Here is a 21,071-nt window from a genome sequence, read left to right on the forward strand (position 1 = left end):
CATTCTGAAAAGCTGTTGTTTTTAACTAGATGTGGTGCAGACGGGCCTGGAAGAAACGAGGGCATTGCAAGCGCGTCGCTTCCATTATGAGCGTGCATACCGCATTTGAAATAACTAACTTAAGCACAAAAAAAGACGTGATATGTGAACGGCCCCTTCATCGGTAAAAATGTTTACTTTCGGTTAACGGTCAATATGAGCATCCCTATCTGGCATATAAACATAATATAACATACAAAATTAATTAATTTTAAGTCACACTAAGTCAACATGTTGGTTATTTCTTGCTTTGAATCTGCCATAAAATAAAATAAAATTTTATTGATCTTTGAAAAGGTATACCTGCGTTATTATGCCATTATCATTATATTAGTTGAAACTGGTCTTAGAACGACAATATTTATCGTTTATCGCAATAATTTCTTGCACAATTTATCGTCCAGCAACTTTTTTTATCGTGACAGCCCTATTGAGCGCATGAACACTATGGCCAATAAGCACTGTTTAAAGAATCCACTCAACAGCACTCAAATGTTAGAAGGAAATGAAGTTTTTTTTTTTTTTTTTCAGTAGCAACTGGTATAGTGGTTTGTACTTTTGACAACACTACTAAGCAGGACCTTAATCAGTGTCAGTCCCATAGGGGCTAGCAAACCACCATGTTATTGACAAGAAGCTCACACGAGGGAGATCCAGACCAACCATCAATAAATGAAACCCAAACAGGAGACAGCACAGTGTAGGCAAGGGGCTCAAATAGGCACTATACTTAAAACCCTCAAGGAGGCAGGGGCAGCAGCCCACTCCTGAACCCATCTGGCATAACATAGGAAGGAACATTCCCCATAACTACTCTAGGTCACTGAAACACCCTGGGAGAGAAAGCTTGCAAGCATTTTTCAACAGAGCATTTAAATATATCCACGTCCAGCAAGACTCCATACAATAAAATGCATATTAAAGAAGCACAGCTGAGCTGAATATAGCTCCGCCCACAAACTCGCAAGATCAGGGCTGAAATGATTCTGTGATCTCACTTCATCATCATAACAACCCAAGAAAGAGTGTGCTCTTGTGAAAAAGTGTCAGAAGCCTGGGCATTGTGGCACACACTTCCTTATAATGCTCACCTGCCCTGGTCTTTCATATTTACTGCTTCTAACAATCAGCTCCTGAAGACAACAAAAGTTGGTGGTGTGTTCGCTCATGACATCACAGGTTATGTGGACCAATAGGATTGGAGATTTTTCACATGTGCTTCAGATATTGGTCATGCTGGCAGCATTCCCAAAAGTGTCCACTAGAGGACGCAGTGCAAGTCCTCTAGAAGAGGATACTGCACTTAAAAACTTGAAGGGATAAAAATGATATAAGCCTGATTAATCCAAATCATTTTTGAAGTACAATAATGCTTAAAATCTAAGGATAAATTTTGCACATCCTACCCCACCACTGGCTCCATGGATAAGAACTGTCTCTCCTGCTTTGGCATGAGCCCTGTTTATAAAAAAGTATTATAATGCATTTCTATAGCTCCAGACACCTCATGCAGTGCCATACCCATGACCTCATTCAAGACCCTACAACAAAGATTACAAAATCTTACTTTTGAATTAAAGCCCGGTATGCAGTGAAATATGGGACTCCAATAGCTGCACCCTGTTTATAGTCTAGGGATTCAGGAAGCTTGTGAACAGTGTCCTCTGAAGCCAAAGTAAACTCAGCGTATCCTCCTGTCACTGTGCCTGTGGTGAAGACTCTGTCACCTGTCTGTGAAAACAGAAAAGATTGCAATCCATCCAAAGCAAACATGTAAACTTGTAGTCAGTGTGCAAGATCTTGTGAAGGGTCACAAGTTGACACATAAAATCAAGGCACCCTTAAGAGGCAAACGCCATCCCCAACAGCTTCAACCACACCAGAAATATCTGATCCAGGAGTGTAGGGCAAGCTGGGTTTTCGAGCATAGGATCCAGAGCGGATGTATGTCTCCACTGGGTTTATGCCACATGCATGGACTCGAATCAGAACCTACAATTGCAGAAAGTGTTTACAACTTCCTTTAAAAAAAATAAAACAATTATATATATATATAACTTTTTTTGAACAGTAAGATTTTTAAGGGGGGGGGGGCAATGCTGTTTCATGCATTCAGGGTTTTTTACACTGTTAAAGAGTTTGATTCTCATGCTAAGCATAGACAAAGTTTCATTAAAAAAAATTGGATTGCTGATGGAGTATTTCTGTGCCAAAAATCTTAATTCCAGGTTCGTACATGGTTTGGATGGGTTTTCTTTTTCAATCATGGCTCTTTATGACGTACTGTAGACGAGGGTGGAACTCCTTATATGGGCATTTCTCCCAGGAAAAATGTGCCCGCGCACAAATTGACCAGAGCGAGATCACGCCCATCAACGAGCTTCATCCAGTGGCAGTGCTGCACTAGACTTGTTTGGGAAGAATGCCTCCAAAGAAGTGTTTTTGGTTGTAAGGGAAAAATAACTTTGTTCAGCTTCTTAAAGAACCCAGCATTATGTAAACTGTGGATACAATTTGTTTTTCCGGGGCAGCAACAGAGTTTGCTGGATTTGAACATTGTTTCATACTGAAAGAGGGAGTGGTCCCAGCTATTGAGAGTGAGGAGTCACATGCTGATTTGGGTTGATTTGGGTGGGGTCTGAGCCGGTCGTCCATGACGGTAGAAGACGCTATTGGTTGCCAGGGGCAATGCCTTCAGAACTTCACAGAGGCACGACTAAACATTCCAGAGCTCTTTAATTTTTGCACATTTATTATTTCGGCGGGACAGAGACGGATCTACGAATACAAGAAAAAAAAGGAAGAAAGTAAATCAATGTAAAAAAATAAGGCGAAAGAAAAGGGACCTTATAGGAACAAGCTCACACCAAGTGCAAAACAGCGGTATTTGGAGAAGCTTTCATGCATCCAAAATATTGACCCATATGAGCTCCCTGCAGCGGAATGGCACAGAGACCTGGACCGTTTACATCCATGCACATATATGGACATTGTGAATTATCTTGTTTTTGGTGTAAGTTACTACACAATGCAGCAGTTTAAAAGCCACAAGTCTTTGGAAAGTTACGAGGCATTCTACAGTGGCTGGGTGCAGGACTTGGCCATCTATAAGCCTCCAGGTGGTGAAAAAAGCATGGTCCTGGCCAAGGTTAGTTTCTTCACATGCGTTTTAGTGTGTGTTTCACATGAGGCTAAAGGAGAAGGCCATGGTCACAGATGAGCCGGCGTACTGGATGCTCCCAAGCAGCATCAACAAGGTGCAACCAGAGGTTGGTCACCAGATCAATTTTATATCTGCAGCAGCCACACACAGATCTCTGGACAGACAAATTGATGGTGAGACCAACAACAGTCCAGCCCAGAGAACACGTATGGCCAAAACAACACCACCACCAACACCAGAAAAGCTGGCATTATTCTACCGGCAAATCAGCATGACAGGCACAGGATTTGCCATTTTGAGTGTGCTCCCTGACTACTGTGAGCTGTTTAGCGATTCTGTTCTCCCCATTCGGAGCCTACAGTCTCTGGTTAATGGAACTGGCCTTAATAGGAGTGACCTACCTGCACTGCAACAGCACTGTCAGACCATAAAGATCATTGCAGATGTGTCTGAGGAACAGGCAGTGCAGATGGAGAGACGGATAAGGGGACAGCACACGTCATCCCTTTGGTTTGCTGCACGGGCAGGGAGAGTCACGGCCATTCTCAAAGCATAGCGTCTATGGAACAGACCTCAGTTCTCCAGCTCTCTCCATCATAAAGAGGGTGTGTAACCCAACTCGTGGGCCAGAAACAGCTGCCACCAGTTGGGGAATCAGACACGAGGAAACAGCGAGGCAGGTAAACACTGCCCAAACAGCACACCAGAAGACAGATCAACAAGTGCAAACCTGTGTTTTTTTTTTGTCAACACCAATCACCCTCTCAACTTGAATTTTGAGATGTGCTATGGCCCTAGTCTCCTCAACATCTTTCGCCTCCAGCTGTGCACGACCCCTTGTGAATGTAGGTATTTTAACTTCAGCACACATCATGCCCACACTTTCTCTTATATTAAAGCCCCTATCTGCCAGCACAATGTCACCTGGTAACAGTTTTTTCAGGAAACCACTTTGCTCAGTTATATGCTTGTCACTTGTGCGCCCACCCCACCCATTCGATATGAAGGAAATGACACCCTGGGGCATGATCACAATTAGGTATTTCATGGTGTATGCGTGTTTGAATTGAGAGAAAGTCTGTGCCCTTGCCAGTACATTTGAGGGTTTCTCGTTGAACACCTCGAAGCAGTCCACAATGGCAACCACATTTTTCCCAAATGACTCCACAAACTGGTGTGGCATACTGGTAAATAAGCATTCCCTGCTTGGCCAGTGCACCAATGGACACAGCTGTGCATACATCACTCCAAGGGTATGGTGAAAGGCATCGGCGACTGTTGTCCTATGTACTCTAAACAGATGGCTGAGGTGCTGTATTGGAAGGTCTAGTCTGAGGCGCATTAAAGTCAATAGGACAAGCTGGAAGGGTGAGAGGTTCTTCATCCTACCTTGAGGCAGATATGGAGTAAGGGTGAATAGAAGTATCTGGAAAAATGCAAAGTTTGGAAGTCCCGTGTAATACTTCAATGTGTCATCATCACCACTCAGAGTTCTCATTCATCCTGTACTCATCAAGCTCCCACTTCAGCTCTCTGTTTTCTTCCAAAATATTGTTGATAACATCTCGTCTTGATGTGCAGAGTCCACATTCTATGTCCTGGTGGTCTTGGGCTGGCGATGGTGGCTGCTGGTGGTCCTGGGCTGGAGGTGGCGACTGCTGCTGGTCCTGGGCTGGCAATGGTGTCCAGTCAGGGTGGTTCCCCAACATCTCATATAATGGTTTACCTACAACAGAATAATTTGATTATGAAAAAAACGATGTAATCAATGCTTTACACTGGCAAATCCACCGCAGAACACATGCAAAATAAAGATAAAGCCTGAGAGAGTAACGCTACTCATGGTATGACAAAAGAGCTCAGGGGGTACACAAGACAAAAAAAGGTTGGGAACCACTGGTGTAGAGAACAAAGAGACAGAGACAAATGCACTACATTTAGCAGGTAGTATAATGTCATAAGGAATCTCAACTACTTTTTAGTTAACATTAATGGTTGGCCATTGAACATTTTCGAAGAGGCAACAGTTTGTTAGATAGTTAGCTAGGCAGCAACTTCAGATGCACTTCAGGGTTTGCAACAACATTAGGTAACCTACACTTCGTAGCTTTAAGAGACAGCAACATAAAGACATTTTTTAGAGAACGTACCCGAGTGAAAATGCAGAGAACACACTCTCATCGACTCAGTGGTGAGATCGAAAGTAAGGTCCTTTCTTCTTATTGCAGCCAAACAAGCAATCTGGCATCTCCTCGCCAGATCAGAGGCTTGCTCTCTTGCTGTGTCCATTTCAGTAACCTAAAAAACTGTATTCCATTGTTCCTATGTTTTCCATATGTATCGTGTGAGGTACTGGAGCAGTTTTTGATGCAACAGTTACTTTCAGGCTTGGTAAAACAGTGCGGAATTGCGAGAACCTCCACTACTACCGAGTTAACAACACACGTAAACATAATCATGTTTTGCTGCCGGAATCCTGCCAACATGACGGAGAGGGTGAGGATCCCACAAGATACCGTGATATAGAGGGGAGGGGCTCTGAAACATGACGACAACTCCTCACTCTCAATGAAAGATATTGGTCATGATTCAGAACTGCAGATATAAAGTGAAACTTGTCTTGTAAAATGTCTTGTTTTGTTGGCAAGAGCTCGTCATTCTTAAGCTCCGCCCACAGCACTCCTCCAGGAGCTCAGCTTTTTCTGGAGAGAATTGTAGAGCTGTATCTTTCTTTTATAAAAATGATAAAACTAAAGTCTTTTTGGAGATAGGAAGGATGCAGTACTACTCTATAGGTACTCAAAATTAACATGAGATTGGGTGAAACTGTGTGTATTATGCTCTCTTTAACGATTTCTCTGCTCACCAAGCCTGCTTTTTTTTATCCAAAAGACAACAAATACAGCAGTACTTTTGTGAAATATTTTCACTATTTAAAATAACTGCTTTCTATTTAAATATATTTTAAAATATAATTTATTTCTGGGATTTCAAAATTTTAATGTATTATTATTATATTAAAAACAGCTGAGTAGAACTTATTAAGGTTTCTTGAATATAAATTTCTTGAATAGAAAGTTCAGAAGAACAGAATTTATTTGAAATATACATTTTTGTAACATTATAAATGTCTTTATCATTCCTTTCGTTAATTTAAATATTCTAAAAATATTCTATAATGTCTTCCCCCCAACAAAAATACATAAGTAAATAATATATATATATATATATATATATATATATATATATATATATATATATATATATATATATATATATATATTATATACAGATAAAGAAGATGATAACCTAACAGGTAACAATTTCCACAGATGGGGGCTTTATATTTCAAATGAGACAATGGGTCAGTTTATTGATTATCAGAGGATGATCTAAGAGATCTCTGTGGTGAGTATGAACAAATAAGGTCTGAGATGTAGACTGGAGCCAAACCATGGAAGGTTGGAATAAAACCTTGTATTCAATTATAAATTTAACTGGTAGCCAATGTAAATGTGCTAAAAAGACTGGGGTGATGTGCTCTCTCTTTTGCTTCCCCATTAAGAAGCGGGCGGCAGCATTTTGAAAAAGCTGCAAACGAGAAAGGGAGAACTGGTTGACACCAGCATATAAAGCATTACAATAATCAAGCCTTGTTGAAATGAAGGCATGACTAATTGACTCTAGATCACTAAAAGATAAAAGAGATTTCAGCTTACGTAAACCCCTAAGCTGAAAAAAAAACTAGCTCTAACAACAGAATTTATTTTCTTGTCGAATTTTAACTCTGGATCAAAAACAACACCCAGATTCTTTACATGAGTACAGATATTTGCTTGTAAGGATCCTAAACTAGAGGACATGCCGTTAACCAATTGAGGGAGCCAAATAGACTTGTCTTGTTTTAATTTAACTGGAGAAAATGATCACCCATCCAGCTTTTGATGTCGTTTACACAAGCAAGCAAGTCAGATAAGGAGTTTGACCCAGCTTTAATTGACATATACAATTATATAGTATCATCCGCATAAATGTGATATGGGACCTTGTGAGACTCAAAAATGTAACTAAGAGGGAGCATACATAAAGCAAACAAAATCAGGCCTAAGATGGAGCCCTGTGGAACCCCATCAGTAACAGAAGCAGTTGATGAATGAGACTGACCTATGTCCAGAGAAACTCCTCGCAGTAAAATATGATTCAAACCAATCTAACCTGTTTTTAACCTGTTTAAAAGAATACAGTGATATACTGTATCGAACGCCACATTTGAATCCAACAGTACTAAAACTGCATCCACAAATATAAAACTGTATCCACAAATATAATAAGTATAAAAATAAAAGTTGTTTACCTCTCTTAACAAAGCAGATTCAGTGCTATGCTTAGATCTTAAACCAGACTGAAAAGGATCCAATATATTATTTTCAATTAAGTAAGGTGATAACTGATTTAAAACAGCTTTCTCCAATACTTTTGACAAGAATGGCAATTTCGAAATAGGTCTATAGTTGTTAAAATCAGAAGGATCGAGAATTGCTTTCTTTAGCAGTGGATGAACCACTACAGTACATGTTTAAAACAGGATAGAATTGAACCTGTCTGTAAGGAAATGTTGATAACGTAAATAACATTTGGTGCAACTGCATCCAACACTTTCATTAGTAGCATAGTTGGTATAACTTCAAGAGAGCAAGTGATCGATCTTAAACTGGACACTATGCTCCACAACTCGGAGTGTGAGATAGGATGGAAATGGGAAAATTTAGCAGGACCCAAAGGTAAATACCAGACCTTTTGTGATGTGTTCATTACAATCTGAGATTTAATGCAAGCAATTTTATGAAGAAACAGCAAAACTTCTTACACAACTCTTGTGGTATGACCAACACCAATCCCAGAAGGAGGATTTAATATATAATTAACAGTAGAAAACAAAAGCTTTGGACAATGGTAATTTTGAGAAATCAGATTGGAAAAATATTTAGACCTTTGCATGGCATCTGCATCTTTTCTTTTTGCACTTCTACACTCCTTCCATAGAATACAAACCTCTCTATTAATCCAAGGCTGTTTTTTAGATTTTAGCTTCCTGACTTTGAGGGGGGCAATTTAATTTTATATCCCAGTAAATGATGTATTAAAACTAATTGACCAAACCATCCACATCAGAATACTGTGTCGTGCCACCTGCTGAGAGTTCAGCAAAAACCTTTGTAAACTGTACAGCAGTAGTAGAGTTTATAATTACACACACACACACACATATATATATATAGGTGAATCTCAATAAATTAGAATGTTGTGGAAAAGTTAATTTGAGTAATTCAACTGAAATTGTGAAACTCGTGTATTAAATAAATTAAATGTACAAAGACTGAAGTAGTTTGGTTCTTTTAAATGTGATGATTTTGGCTCACATTTAACAAAAACCCACCAATTCACTCTCTCAACAAATTAGAATACTTCATATGACCAATAAAAATAACTTTTTTAGTGAATTGTTGGCCTTCTGGAACATATGTTCAATTACTGTACATGTACTCAATACTTTGTAGAGACTCCTTTTGCTTTAATTACTGCCTCAATTCGGCATGGCGTGGAGGTGATCAGTTTGTGGCACTGCAGAAAGTGTTATGGAAGCCCAGGCTTCTTTTGACAGTGGCCTTCAGCTCATCTGCATTTTTTGGTCTCTTGTTTCTGATTTTCCTCTTGACAATACTCCATAGATTCTCATAGAGTTTGCTGGCAAGTCAAGCACACCAACACCATGGTCATTTAACCAACTTTTGGTGCTTTTGGCAGTGTGCCAAAAAATAGACAGCGCCAATTTAAAAATATGTTTCGCTGATTTCGTAGACGGTCAGCTCCACGCGATCAGCGGGAGCTCAGTGCTCATGTATCCGCCGAGAGCAGTCTCTCCTCGGCTAGTACTTCTTATATTTGCAGCTGGCTCTGATGTTTCTTTAGTGGTTAAACATAAAACATCATTAGTTTTGGGTAAATCTAACAGGTAATCTTTGGTCTGTATTAAATTTATCTATATGTTAAAATGAAAATAATAAGAGGCAATTTATATAATATTTTGTTTCATTGTAATGGCTGTATATATACACATTTCTCTGAACTAAGTACATTTCTGCAGCTATTATTATGTTTAAATGAAAAACGAAAGGAGGCAGTGGTATTTAACAAACTTTTTCGTTTTTTTGTAAATATACAGTGATTAAAATTGCAGTAGCCAAGGCGGGCTGACTGATGTTATCAAGTACGCTGCTGTTAGTAGAATTACCAGATTTTCGTCGTCGCTGACATCACACTCCCAAGTCGAATGCGAAAAAGTCTACCGTGGATGCAAGTTCAAAATCAGCATACTTTGTATTGAGAAACGTGTGCAGACCTACATCCCCACACTATTTGCCTAATCTTCCCAGTACTTTAGACCGTGGTAGAAACACAGAGAGCAACAAGTCTGGGGGAAAAAAAGTTCCTGGGGAAAAAAGGCATAGAACCTTGGTTTCCAAATGAAATACAAAACTTGCTCTTATCTGAAAAGAGGACTTTGGACCACTGGGCAACAGTCCAATTCTTCTTCTCCTTAGCCCAGGTAAGATGCCTCTGACGTTGTTTGTGGTTCAGCAAATTCCTTGACATGTCTGTGTGTGGTGGCTCTTGATGCCTTGACCCCAGCCTCAGTCCATTCCTTGTGAAGTTTACTTAAATTCTTGAATCGATTTTACTTGACAATCCTCATAATGCTGCGGTTCTCATCTTTTTCTTCCACACTTTTTCCTTCCACTCAACTTTCTGTTAACATGCTTGGATACAGCACTCTGTGAACAGCCAGCTTCTTTGGCAATTAATGTTTGTGGCTTACCCTCCTTGTGGAGGGTGTGAATGATTGTCTTCTGGACAACTGTCAGATCAGCAGTCTTCCCTATGATTGTGTAGACTAATAGAGCTGCACGATTAATCATTAAAAGATCGCGATCTCGATTCAGACACCCTCTCAATCTCATTTCTAAATGACAACGATTCCTCAAGTCTGTTTTAAACCTTTGACAAAGTCTTACCGGATCATTCAAATCCGTGCTCACACTGCCGCTGACACAGAGAGGGCAGTTACCATGTTTGGTTAAGAAACATCTTCACAAACTGTCTTTTCAACTACACAGTATTATTTCTGTCTTACAGTCATTCATATCACAGAAATACTTGGATAAAGTTTATAGTTCAGATATAAACATTGATGTCTATATTGTAGCAATCAAAATAGAGCAAATCCCCTTTTGAAAGTACCGAACTTCAAATAACATTCGTGTCGATTACATTGTTTCACCACTAGGTGGCGACAAGTGTCTTTAAAATTTATTTGTGTGTATATGTAACTTTTCCACAACATTCTGATTTATTGAGATGAACCTGTATATATAGCTTTTAAATGGTATATGTGGCACTAGTGTTAAGTCATGAAAACGAAAGACGCCCCCATCATTTTAAGATGTGAGATTAGCATACATTTTGATTCAGAGTAATCTATTCAGACTAAATTTCAGTACTTGTGCTTAAAGACTGTCTTGGAATCCTGTTTGGTTACTTTAATAAGAGATCTGCAAGAAGGGTATTTATTTATGTGTATACTGCAGTATAAGTTATCCAAACCACTAGGGGGAGCTCTCGCCAAGATCTGTTCAAGAATGCATAATATAGCAGTTAATGCAGAGACGAGCAGATGGTTAACACAGAATTGTGTCGCTCCACTTGTGATTGACTTTCAAATGTTATATCTGTCTTGCAGGTTTGCATACAACATTCCTATATTAAATGTGTTGCACCAGAATCGACGCCTGCTCCTTTCTACATGTGTAATAGGGTTGTGCCGATAGACGATAGTATCGTGTATCGACGATCGTCAGAGATATCGACATAAGCAGAATTCTCTGTCGATAATCAAGACGATATTAGGCTCATTTTCCTATTAATGTATAAGGATTATAATAATAATAACTATTATTTTTATTAGACTGCTTATTATAATTCGGCTTTTAAACTGCCCAGCTATTTCACTTAATTTCACTGCCCGCATTTCACACACACACCTTGCACGCGCAGGAGGATTAGAGCATGTAGTCTGTGAAGTTGTAACGCTTTGACTCGGATAATTCGTTAAATCCATGAAATGAAAGAGATAGAAAATGATGAGTTGGTGTCCCACACATTTAATGGCTGGTATACGGCAACGCGCTCTTCTCATACATGAGAGATTAACTCTTTCTTGGTGTCACAAATAAAGTAAAGACAAAATAATTAACAAGGCAGCAGAGCGAATTTATCATCCAGAGTGCATGGTTCTCACGTAGTCCTTTTCTTAAAGACTGATCACTTAACTTATAAAACACACTATGTGGTGATGACGTAGAAGGACTACGTGAGAACCACTATGGATAATAAGTTCAATCTGCCGCCTTGTTATTATTTTCATGCACACCGCACTATAATGTGATGCATGCAAAATACATAGTTTTGGCCGTTACAAAGTCTCCATCCACAAACAGACGTACATCGTCTGCAGATATAAGGTATTTCATTGCACTTCAACAAGTAATCTAAACGGCCTATATACTGTATGTGCAATATATTAAACGAGCCCTCACTAACTGAGTTTTAATGCCACAGTTATGTTAGAATGCATCTCATTCTTGTTTCTGTGACGGTGCATCAGACTCGTCATGAGGCGCGCGGTCCGGAGCGCTGTATGACTGATGCATCAGTTCAATTCAACTTTACTACAAATATATCAACTTATCTGTTTTAAATACTTTATATTTAAATGTTCGTTTATGCCGAATATTAATGTTTAACTGTTGGACTTTAAATGAAATCTGCTATTGATTTTCACCGTTGACTGATTTTGCAGAACATTTAGACTGATAACTTCCCTGCGCAGATGCGGACGTGCGATATGACAGTTGCGTCCGACTATGTATGAACTAGCTGTTTTAAATACAGTATTTTTATATTTAACGTTAGTTAAATCAGTCAGTATGTTTGAAAGTAATTTTTTTTTTTGATTATTGGTGACTCCATAGGCTCTCTCGTGCGCACCTGCGCGGTTTTACCCTCTGGAGTCTAAGGGTATTTTTGGGGCCTGGAGAAGTTTTGTCATGCCCTGACATTTGTGCTTTTTTCAGTTTCTTATAAACATCTAAATGGGTAGATGGGTAGAAGTCTAATCTCTATGTAATCAGCACAAACTGGGCTGTAATAATATGTGAAATGCATGCATGTACATGATTGTGTTTTTGAGAAAAAAAAATATTATGCGTGGTTAGTGAAAAACTAAAAATGTTAAAACACTTGAATAAGGCAAAAAAACACATAAAGAACAATGGTTCCCGGGATTTTTGAGAACTGGAGCTTGTAGCCTAGAATTTTTCTTTCTAAATGATGTGAAAATCATCTTGTTTACTCACTCACAGAAAACAATATATTGATTAAAATTTTCTAAGACACTTTTTGTTGGTAAAAGTCATATGCGAGTAGGCGTCAACTACCATGAATATCATTGTGATTTACACCTGAGAAGACAAAGGCCTGCATAATGAGCTGCATAATGAGCCATTCAGTCATCTGTGCCACTGAGAGGAAGGAGTTACAAGAAAGAATGTGAGAACAAAATAAAAGTATATAATTTTATGTTTGTAGTTTATTAAGAATATTTAATTATCCCACAACATAATTTAATATCCACTTGGGGGAGCAGTTAAACAGTTTATTAGAAACAATCAAAGCTGACTTTCAAACAAATTCTTTGGCATCCTTACTCCAGTCACACAACTTCATAATGTTTCACTTGATTATACATTTAGTCAGGAATTATAGTTTGGAAAAAGTATTTGGAAAAAGTCTAGTACTAGTAAAACTAGTAAAATGTTTACACGTTATGTGAAAACTACTACAAGTATATAAATAAATAAAAAGAGACTTACTCATGTTTATGATCTCTGCTGAATAAAGTGCTTCATTCTTTTTTTCTGAGGAAATCCATTTCTCAAATCCTCAACCACATCACATCTTTTTGGGGTGATTTATGTCTTATTCCTCTCATCGCGAAGCAAACAGTAAATTAAAAAACTTGAACAGTCTGGCTGCTTTTTCCTCTGTTATGGGCGTAATCAAGTCGCGCGCTTCAGTTTGAATCTGAATAGCGCGTTCGGCGGGGGGGGGGGGGGGGGGGGGCGTGGTCACATTAGATATAATGAAGGGAGACTTGAAAAACAGACATTGCGTTGTTTTCATATGGATTACTTTATCACAGAATATCTTTTCGGCGGCACTTGTTTAGTTTAAAAATAGACATGTCAAGCTTTCTAAAGATATCTCTCTCATGTATTTTCGTTGAGTATTCAGGGAGTTACAGTTCATTTAAATGACGTGTTTGTAAAAGAAGATCAGCGCAGACAAAGGCTGCAGACAGCACACCTTGTTTGTCACTTTATTTTATAAGTGCACAAAGTTTTGTTGTTATTATGTCTGTATCCAAAAAAAGTAGACCCTTTACAGATTCGATTGATGTATTGCTCTTATCTGTACGATTAAAACTGAAAGTGTAATTTAAGTTCTTTTCGGGGTTATCAGGAGAAAATGACTCAAAACGTGTATCCACGTTAACCGACTCGAAAGGGTTAAAACATCAAATAGTTATGCTATGACAAGAACAAAGAGTCTCTCTCTTGCTCCACCCATGCTCGATAATATTGTGTATCGTCGATCTCACGGGCTGACGATATGACGATTTGAAAAATGACCATATCGTCCAACACTAATGTGTAACATATTTTGGCGAGCCAAGCAGCCAGGAGAGGTAGCGCAGTGTGACGAAGACTACCTCGTCATACAGAGACCAATTTAGTTATGGAGAACAGCCAAAACCTTCATGACCAAGTGAGCGCCGGACTCTGGCAGCTGAAAGAGGATCATCTGCAAGAGGTTTGTCGTTACCTTAAATGTAATGTGTCCCCAGAAAAGCCCAGACGGTTCCTCATTAAGACAGTCGAGAACATTTTGGAGGAAATTCAGCAGAATGAGAGTGAAACTGAGGTCACACAGTGTTTCAAAGATTTACTCTCGTTCATGAGTGAAGTGAAACAAGGTGCCATTGATGTGGAGGTGATGGGGGAGAAACCAACTCAAGTAAAAGGGCTGGAAAAAAGGTATCTAAGCCACTCACAACGAGATGAAGAAAGTTACCGTAAGGCTGAAAAGATTATAGACAGTCACAAGCCTTTAAAAAAAAAGTAACACAAGTTATGAGAAGAGGACTGAACCATCTCAGAAATTGACAGAAGTGACTCTAAGAAGAGAATTTAAGATCTGGGGACAGATAGGAGAAAGTGGACAGAAAGAAAAGTTGTCCTACCCCAGTCTAATTCGCCAAATGGAAGTGGGATTAGAGACGGGCCACTCTGAGACTGATAGTTGAGGCAGTGGTTAGAGCTGTCATCCCAGGTTTGCCACTGAGAGATATGTTGGAGATTAAGGGTGGTCTTGCGCTCCAGTCATTACACACCATCTTAAAGGGCCATTACGAAGTTGACAGTACAACTGCTCTGTACAACCAGCTCATAAATGTATCCCAAGAACCCAAAGAGTCTGTTCAGAACTTAATTTTCAGGGCAATTGAATTGAAAGAGAAACTGCTTTGGAAAGTGGAGGACGGCGATGATGACCACTATAGCAGAGATATCACCAGCGTAAATTTCTGCGTCCAATTGAAACTGGACTTACAAGTGACTATGAAATTTCATATACAGCCCTATCTCAGTAACATTAGGACAATGGATGAGGAGCTGATTGAAGCGGTGAATGAGGGTGCTAAGTTGGAAGGTGAACGACAAGAGAAACTGAAAAGGCTCCAGGCAGGTAAACCTCCCCACATACATGAGTTCCATACCAACCCACAATCTGAGTTCTCACCTGCCCTGGCTGTGCAGTCAGCAAAAGAGCCTGGCATGGCTATGGCAATCAGAACTGTAAAAGGGAGGGAATTTAAAGAATGCCAGAAGGTCAATAATGACGTTCCAGACACTCAAAAGCTCATTGAGGAGCTGAGAGCAGAAATGAGACTGATGATTACAGCTGCAATGAAAGCAAATAATAAGACATCCTTGCGATACAGAGAAGAACGACAGCGAGGCTGTAGGAAATGTAGGGAAGAGAAAGTAGGAGAAGATTGCCAACACTGCTTCAAATGTGGACAAACAGGGCATTTTTCACGTGGATGCAGAGTACAGAGCTCACAGTCGGGAAACGACCAAGGACTGCTGAGACAGGGCCATCAGTAGTCCTCCCTGTAGTGTCCCATTCTTCGTCACCATTCCTTTCTGGGGGCCACATACAAACTAATCAGCCATCTCGGTTTGCCACATCAAATGCCCATTCATCTAATTCAACCACAGTAAAAGCCAATCTCTGTAGTGTGAAGTATCTCCCACCCCAACATGAATCAAAGCTCATTAAATTGATTGGAAAGTGTAGCTTGGTCAACTGCCGCATGAATGGTCAGCCAATGGAGGCGCTGTGGGACATCGGTGCACAAGCGAGCATTGTTAATGATGCATGGCGACAACAACACCTCCCAGATACTGTTGTCCGGCCCCTGGAAGAGTTGTTAGGAGAGGCTTTTCTTACCCAGTGAGGCAAGCTCAGTTCAAGATCTAGAATTGAGTGAAGCAATAGTGAAGATTCCTGTGAGACACATCAAGTATATACCCATATCAATTGTCAATGCAGCAAAGCATAATATCACCCTACAGAGAAACCACATTTTGGTTCACTTACAGCCTGTGAAAACAGTGTATCCTGTGGCAGTCCACCCCACTGGACTTGAGAATCTCCTGACAGAGAGAGCCCAAACTTGTGAGTCAGTACATGAAAAGACCACTACTAATTCAAGAGGCAAATCACCGCCACCAGCATGGGATACCCCTGTGAATCTGGACCATCTCACAAAAGCGCAACAGGAAGCTGTGAGAAAAGTACTGAGAGAAGAGTGTCAAGCTTTTGCTTACAATGATGACGACATTGGTTGCATTCCATCGTTAAAGATGCACATCACGCTTCATGACACAAGACCTGTGCAGAAAACTTATGTCTGTTCCAAAACCCTTGCATGATGAGGTCAAGGAGTACTTGCAAGACTTGTTAAATAAAGGTTGGGTGGCTCCCTCCAGGTCGGCAAATTCGTCTCCAGTAGTCTGTGAGAAAAAAAGATGGCAGTCTTCGGTTATGCTGCGACTACCAGGAGTTAAACCAGAAGTCAGTTCCTGATCGCCACCCAATCCCTAAGATACAAGACATGCTGGATGCACTAAGCGGAAGCACTTGGTTTACTGTCTTGGACCAGGGGAAAGCATACCACCAGGGCTTCCTGGATGAGGAGAGCCAGACACTATCAGCATTTATAACCCCATGGGGGCTGTACCAATGGATACGCATGCCATTTGGGCTGAGTTTGGCACCAGCTGAGTTCCAAAGAAGTATGGAAAGCTGCTTGTTAGGCCTTCGGGACACAATATGTCAGCCCTACCTAGACGACAACTTGGCCCATAGCAGCAGTTTTGAAGATCATTTGGCTCATGTGCGGCTGGTGCTCCAGCGCTACAAAGAGCATGTTGTAAAGCTCACCCCAAAAAAATTTGAACTGTTCAAATGCAAAGTGAGGTTCCTGGGGAAGATGGTGTCTGGTGAAGGTTATACGATGGACCCAGCGGAGATTGCTCCAGTGCAGGCCTTGAAGGAAAGCACACCATCCACAGTGGGTGACATAAGGAAGAAGTTAGGCTTCCTGTCTTATTACCGTTCCTATATCCCAAACTTTTCACGTATTGCCCAGGCGCTGTACCAGCTACTGACAGTAAGAGAAAAGGGTTCAGGTGGATCAGGAATGGTCTCTAGGAACAGGAAAAACCCATCCGGCAGAGGAAAGAAAGTAGTTTAACGTCACAAACACCCATTGAGTGGACACAAACTCATCAAGTGATACTGAGCAACCTCTTGGATCACCTTGCAAAACCTCCAGTCCTGGGTTTCCCAGATTTCACTCAGCCCTTTGTGCTATACTGTGATGCATCCCAGGAAGGGTTGGGTGCGATATTGTATCAACGTCAGAATGGTAAGATGGTAGTAATGGCTTACGGCTCCAGAACACTAAGTGCCCCAGAGAAAAGGTATCACATGCTTTCTGGCAAGCTTTAATTTCTGGCATTAAAGTGGGCTGTTTGTGAGCGTTTCCGCCATTACTTGTACTATGCACCATCTTTTGTTGTCTACACGGATAACAATCCTTTGACCTATGTGCTCACCCCTGCCAAACTGAATGCCACCGGGCACAGATGGGTTGCCGACTTTAACTTCTCCATAAAATACCGGCCGGGTAAAAATAATGCTGATGCGGATGATCTGTCATGCATGCCACTGGACATCGACAAATTTATGGAGCAGTGCACAGAACAAATACAACCAGAAGTCCTTCAAGCTTCAATGGAGGGAGTGGTAGTGGAGTGTGAAAATCCCTCACAAGGAGCAGGGTTGATTCATTTTAATGCCTTGAGTCTAGTGAGAGAGAGAGAGAGACCAAAGTGAACTGGGTCCAGCACTGTCCCCAGCCCAGATTCGAGAAGCTCAGGAGAATGACAGCATTATTGGGAAAGTCCTGAAGTTGAAGGAGAAAGACCAGCGACCAAGTAGAGAGGTAGTAAAAGCAGAACATCCGGATGTGGCAATGCTGTTAAAACAATGGTTCAAACTCTGGGTGGGTGAAGATGGAGCACTGTATAGGAAAACTAAGAAAAGAGAACAGTTGCTCTTGCCTGAGTCTTACTATTCCCTGATTCTAACTGAACTCCACCAAAAGATGGGTCATCTGGGTGTGGAGAGAACCCTCTGCCTCATCAGAGACTGCTTTTACTGGCCAAGAATGCAGAGAGATGTTGAACACTTTGTAACCAAAGTATGTGAGTGTCTGAAAAAGAAAAAGCCAGTCAAACTAAGTCGAGCAACTTTAACTCCGATTCACACCACATATCCATTCAAAATGGTCTCAATCGACTTTCTTCATCTGGAGGCCTGCAAACAAGGTTTCGAATACATTCTTGTGGTGATGGATCACTTTACTAGGTTTGCACAGGCATATGCAACCAAAGATAAATCTGCTAAGACTGTTGCAGAGAAACTTTTCAATGACTTTGCTTTGAAGTTCGGGTTTCCCTGTAAAATCCATCATGACATGGGCAAAGAATTTGACAATAAACTGATGAAGAAACTGAAAGAACTCTGTGGAATTTGCGGATCACACACAAGGCAATGAACAAGTGGAGCGATTCAATCCCACCCTATTGTCCATGCTCCGTACCCTTGCGGATGAGGAAAAAGTAGACTGGAAGAATTCCTTGGCCAAAGTGGTCATGCATATAATTGCACACGAAGTGAAGCAACAGGGTTCTCTCCGAACTACTTGTTGTATGTAAGATCCTCTTGCTTACCGATTGACATTCTTTTCAACCTGAAGACAGATGAAAAGTATGGCACTTACCAGGACTATGTGTCTCGTTGGAAGGAAAGGATGAGTGAGGCATACCAAATTGCATCAAAGACCGCTTCAAAAACAGCAGCCCGTGGGAAAGCCTACTATGACCAGAAGGCTCAAGGGAGAGATCTTCAGCCTGGTGACCGGGTCCTGATCCGCAATCTAACTCTGAGGGGGGGTCCCAGGAAGATACGGTCATACTGGGAACAGTATCAGGTACATGTGGTAAAGGAAAGGAAACACGCTGAAAGTCCAGTATGAGGTGAGACCTGAAAGGGAAAATGGGAAAAGCTGTGTCATCCACAGAAATCTTCTGCTACTGTGTGACTTCCTGCCGCTGGAAAAGGAAAAATCGTATCGACTCAGATAATGCAGAGACGAGCAGATGGTTAACACAGAATTGCAACGCTCCACTTGTGATTGACTTTCAAATGTTATATCTGTCTTGCAGGTTTGCATACAACATTGCTATATTAAATGTGTTGCACCAGAATCGACGCCTGCTTCTTTCTACATGTGTAAAATATAGTGTGTAATGTTACAAAAAAGCTTGTTATTTTAGATAAATGCTGATCTTTGGATCTTTTTTATTAATCAAAGAATCCTGAAAAAAAAAATACTAAACTGTTTTAAATATTGATCATATAAATGATTAAAAAATGTTTCTTGAACAGCAAATCAGCATATTAGAATGATTACTGATGGATCATGTGACACTAAAGACTGGAACAATGGAGTAATGGTGCTGAAAATTTAGCATTTACTTTTTAAAATATATTTAAATAGAAATCAGTTATTTTAAATAGTAAAAAATATTTCACTATATTATTGCTTCTGTTGTATTTTGGATCAAATATAAATGTAGGTTTGGTGAGCATAAGGCCCGGTTTCACAAACAGGGCTTAGCTTAAGCCAGGACTAGGCCTTAGTTAAATTAAGATATTTAAGAAACTTTTACAAAAATGCCTTATACGAAAACATTAAGGTGTGCATCTTGACACAGAAAAATGACACCGACATATTGTAAGATATGTCAGAGCATATATATATATATAAAACAACATATATCAATATTAAACTAATACTGTGACTAATTAAGTCAGTAGATGAACATAAGTATTGTTTCTAAAAAGACAAGGTAAAAATATGTCCCTTGACTGTGGTCTTTAAATACACTTCAAATAAGGGCTGCAACATACTATTATTTTGATAATCAACTAAAATCACCATCTGGTCATCTGTGCAAAAAGCAAAATAAGACATTTATTAAATAATTTAAAAAAATGTAATTTTATGTCATATAATTTGATAGCACCGATTCTTCAAAATGATTAATAAATTAATCATATTAATTACAAAACTAATAAATAATTTGCATCAGCTTTCATGTGAGAAAACTAAACTGAATTTATAACTTAACAGTAAATGAGGAAGTCCAGATTTATTTTATTTTTTTGACCCACCTGTTTCTGACCAGGATTTGGCACAGGCAGGTCTGTGCAAAGTTTTAAAACAGAAGGGGCTCCAAACTCAGACACCCTAATGGCTCTCATTAATTTAGATGTGGCCATTAGTAGTCCCTGCAAAACAAATGGATTGAAAAGGTAGGTTGAAGTTTAACTGGTTTCTGCACTGTTGAAAAAAAACAACAATCAGTAAATTAGGACATCTGAATCGAAACGATCTAACTAGAGCTTTCTCCAATAGCCTATTAGCATATAGCACATGTAGTGCACAATCGTTATACAGCGTCGCGTTATAAAGAAAAAAACACGTTATAGATACATTAATTTGCTCAACTGCCAGGCAGGTCGCCGTCGTCGTCATCTGCTTCTTCTTTAGTGTTTTTTTGGTTAACTTGTTAGTGCATTACCGCCACTAACTGGACTGGAGTGTGGAGCATATTCTTTTATTATTATTATTTTTATTTATTTATTTTGGCAACCGCTCTTAACATTGCATTACTGCCATCATCAGGTAGCTTGGATCAGAAACATTTACTATATTTCTTAACATTTTATACCGTATAATAACAACAACAACAACAACAACAACAATAATAATAATAATACAAATAATAATAATAATAATAAAACTGGCGCTGCGTGTTCAACTCCTCTCTCTCTCTCTCTCTCTCTCTCTCTCTCTCTCTCTCTCTCTCTCTCTCTCTCTCTCTTACATTTTTTATTCAGTTCCATCACACAAAGGCACAATGCAAACAGGTAAATGCTGCACATCTCAAAGCATGCAAAACAGAACCACAAAAATGCTAAATGAATACAA

The 21,071-nt window shown here is 39.8% G+C and overlaps 1 protein-coding gene across 2 annotated transcripts in view; it reads right to left on the bottom strand.

Annotated features, from left to right (window-relative positions):
• cryz (crystallin, zeta (quinone reductase)) overlaps nucleotides 1–20,531 on the bottom strand; it is a 34,956-nt gene extending 14,425 nt beyond the window's left edge. Inside the window, exons 1-4 of one of the 2 annotated variants that reach the window (XM_059502245.1) lie at nucleotides 20,252–20,526; nucleotides 1,879–2,031; nucleotides 1,607–1,770; nucleotides 1,446–1,497 (exon numbers count right to left, since the gene is read on the bottom strand). In XM_059502245.1, coding sequence (XP_059358228.1) covers nucleotides 1,446–1,497; nucleotides 1,607–1,770; nucleotides 1,879–2,031; nucleotides 20,252–20,359 — 477 coding nt within the window. In that variant the 5' untranslated portion in view covers nucleotides 20,360–20,526. Of the gene's footprint in view, nucleotides 1–1,445; nucleotides 1,498–1,606; nucleotides 1,771–1,878; nucleotides 2,032–20,251 lie in introns of both variants that reach the window. The other variant, XM_059502246.1, reaches the window with a different exon arrangement.
• Nucleotides 20,532–21,071: the final 540 nt, after the last annotated feature.

The sequence above is a fragment of the Carassius carassius genome, chromosome 20 (assembly GCF_963082965.1).
Source record: "Carassius carassius chromosome 20, fCarCar2.1, whole genome shotgun sequence".
In the NCBI taxonomy this organism is placed as follows: Eukaryota; Metazoa; Chordata; class Actinopteri; order Cypriniformes; family Cyprinidae; genus Carassius; species Carassius carassius.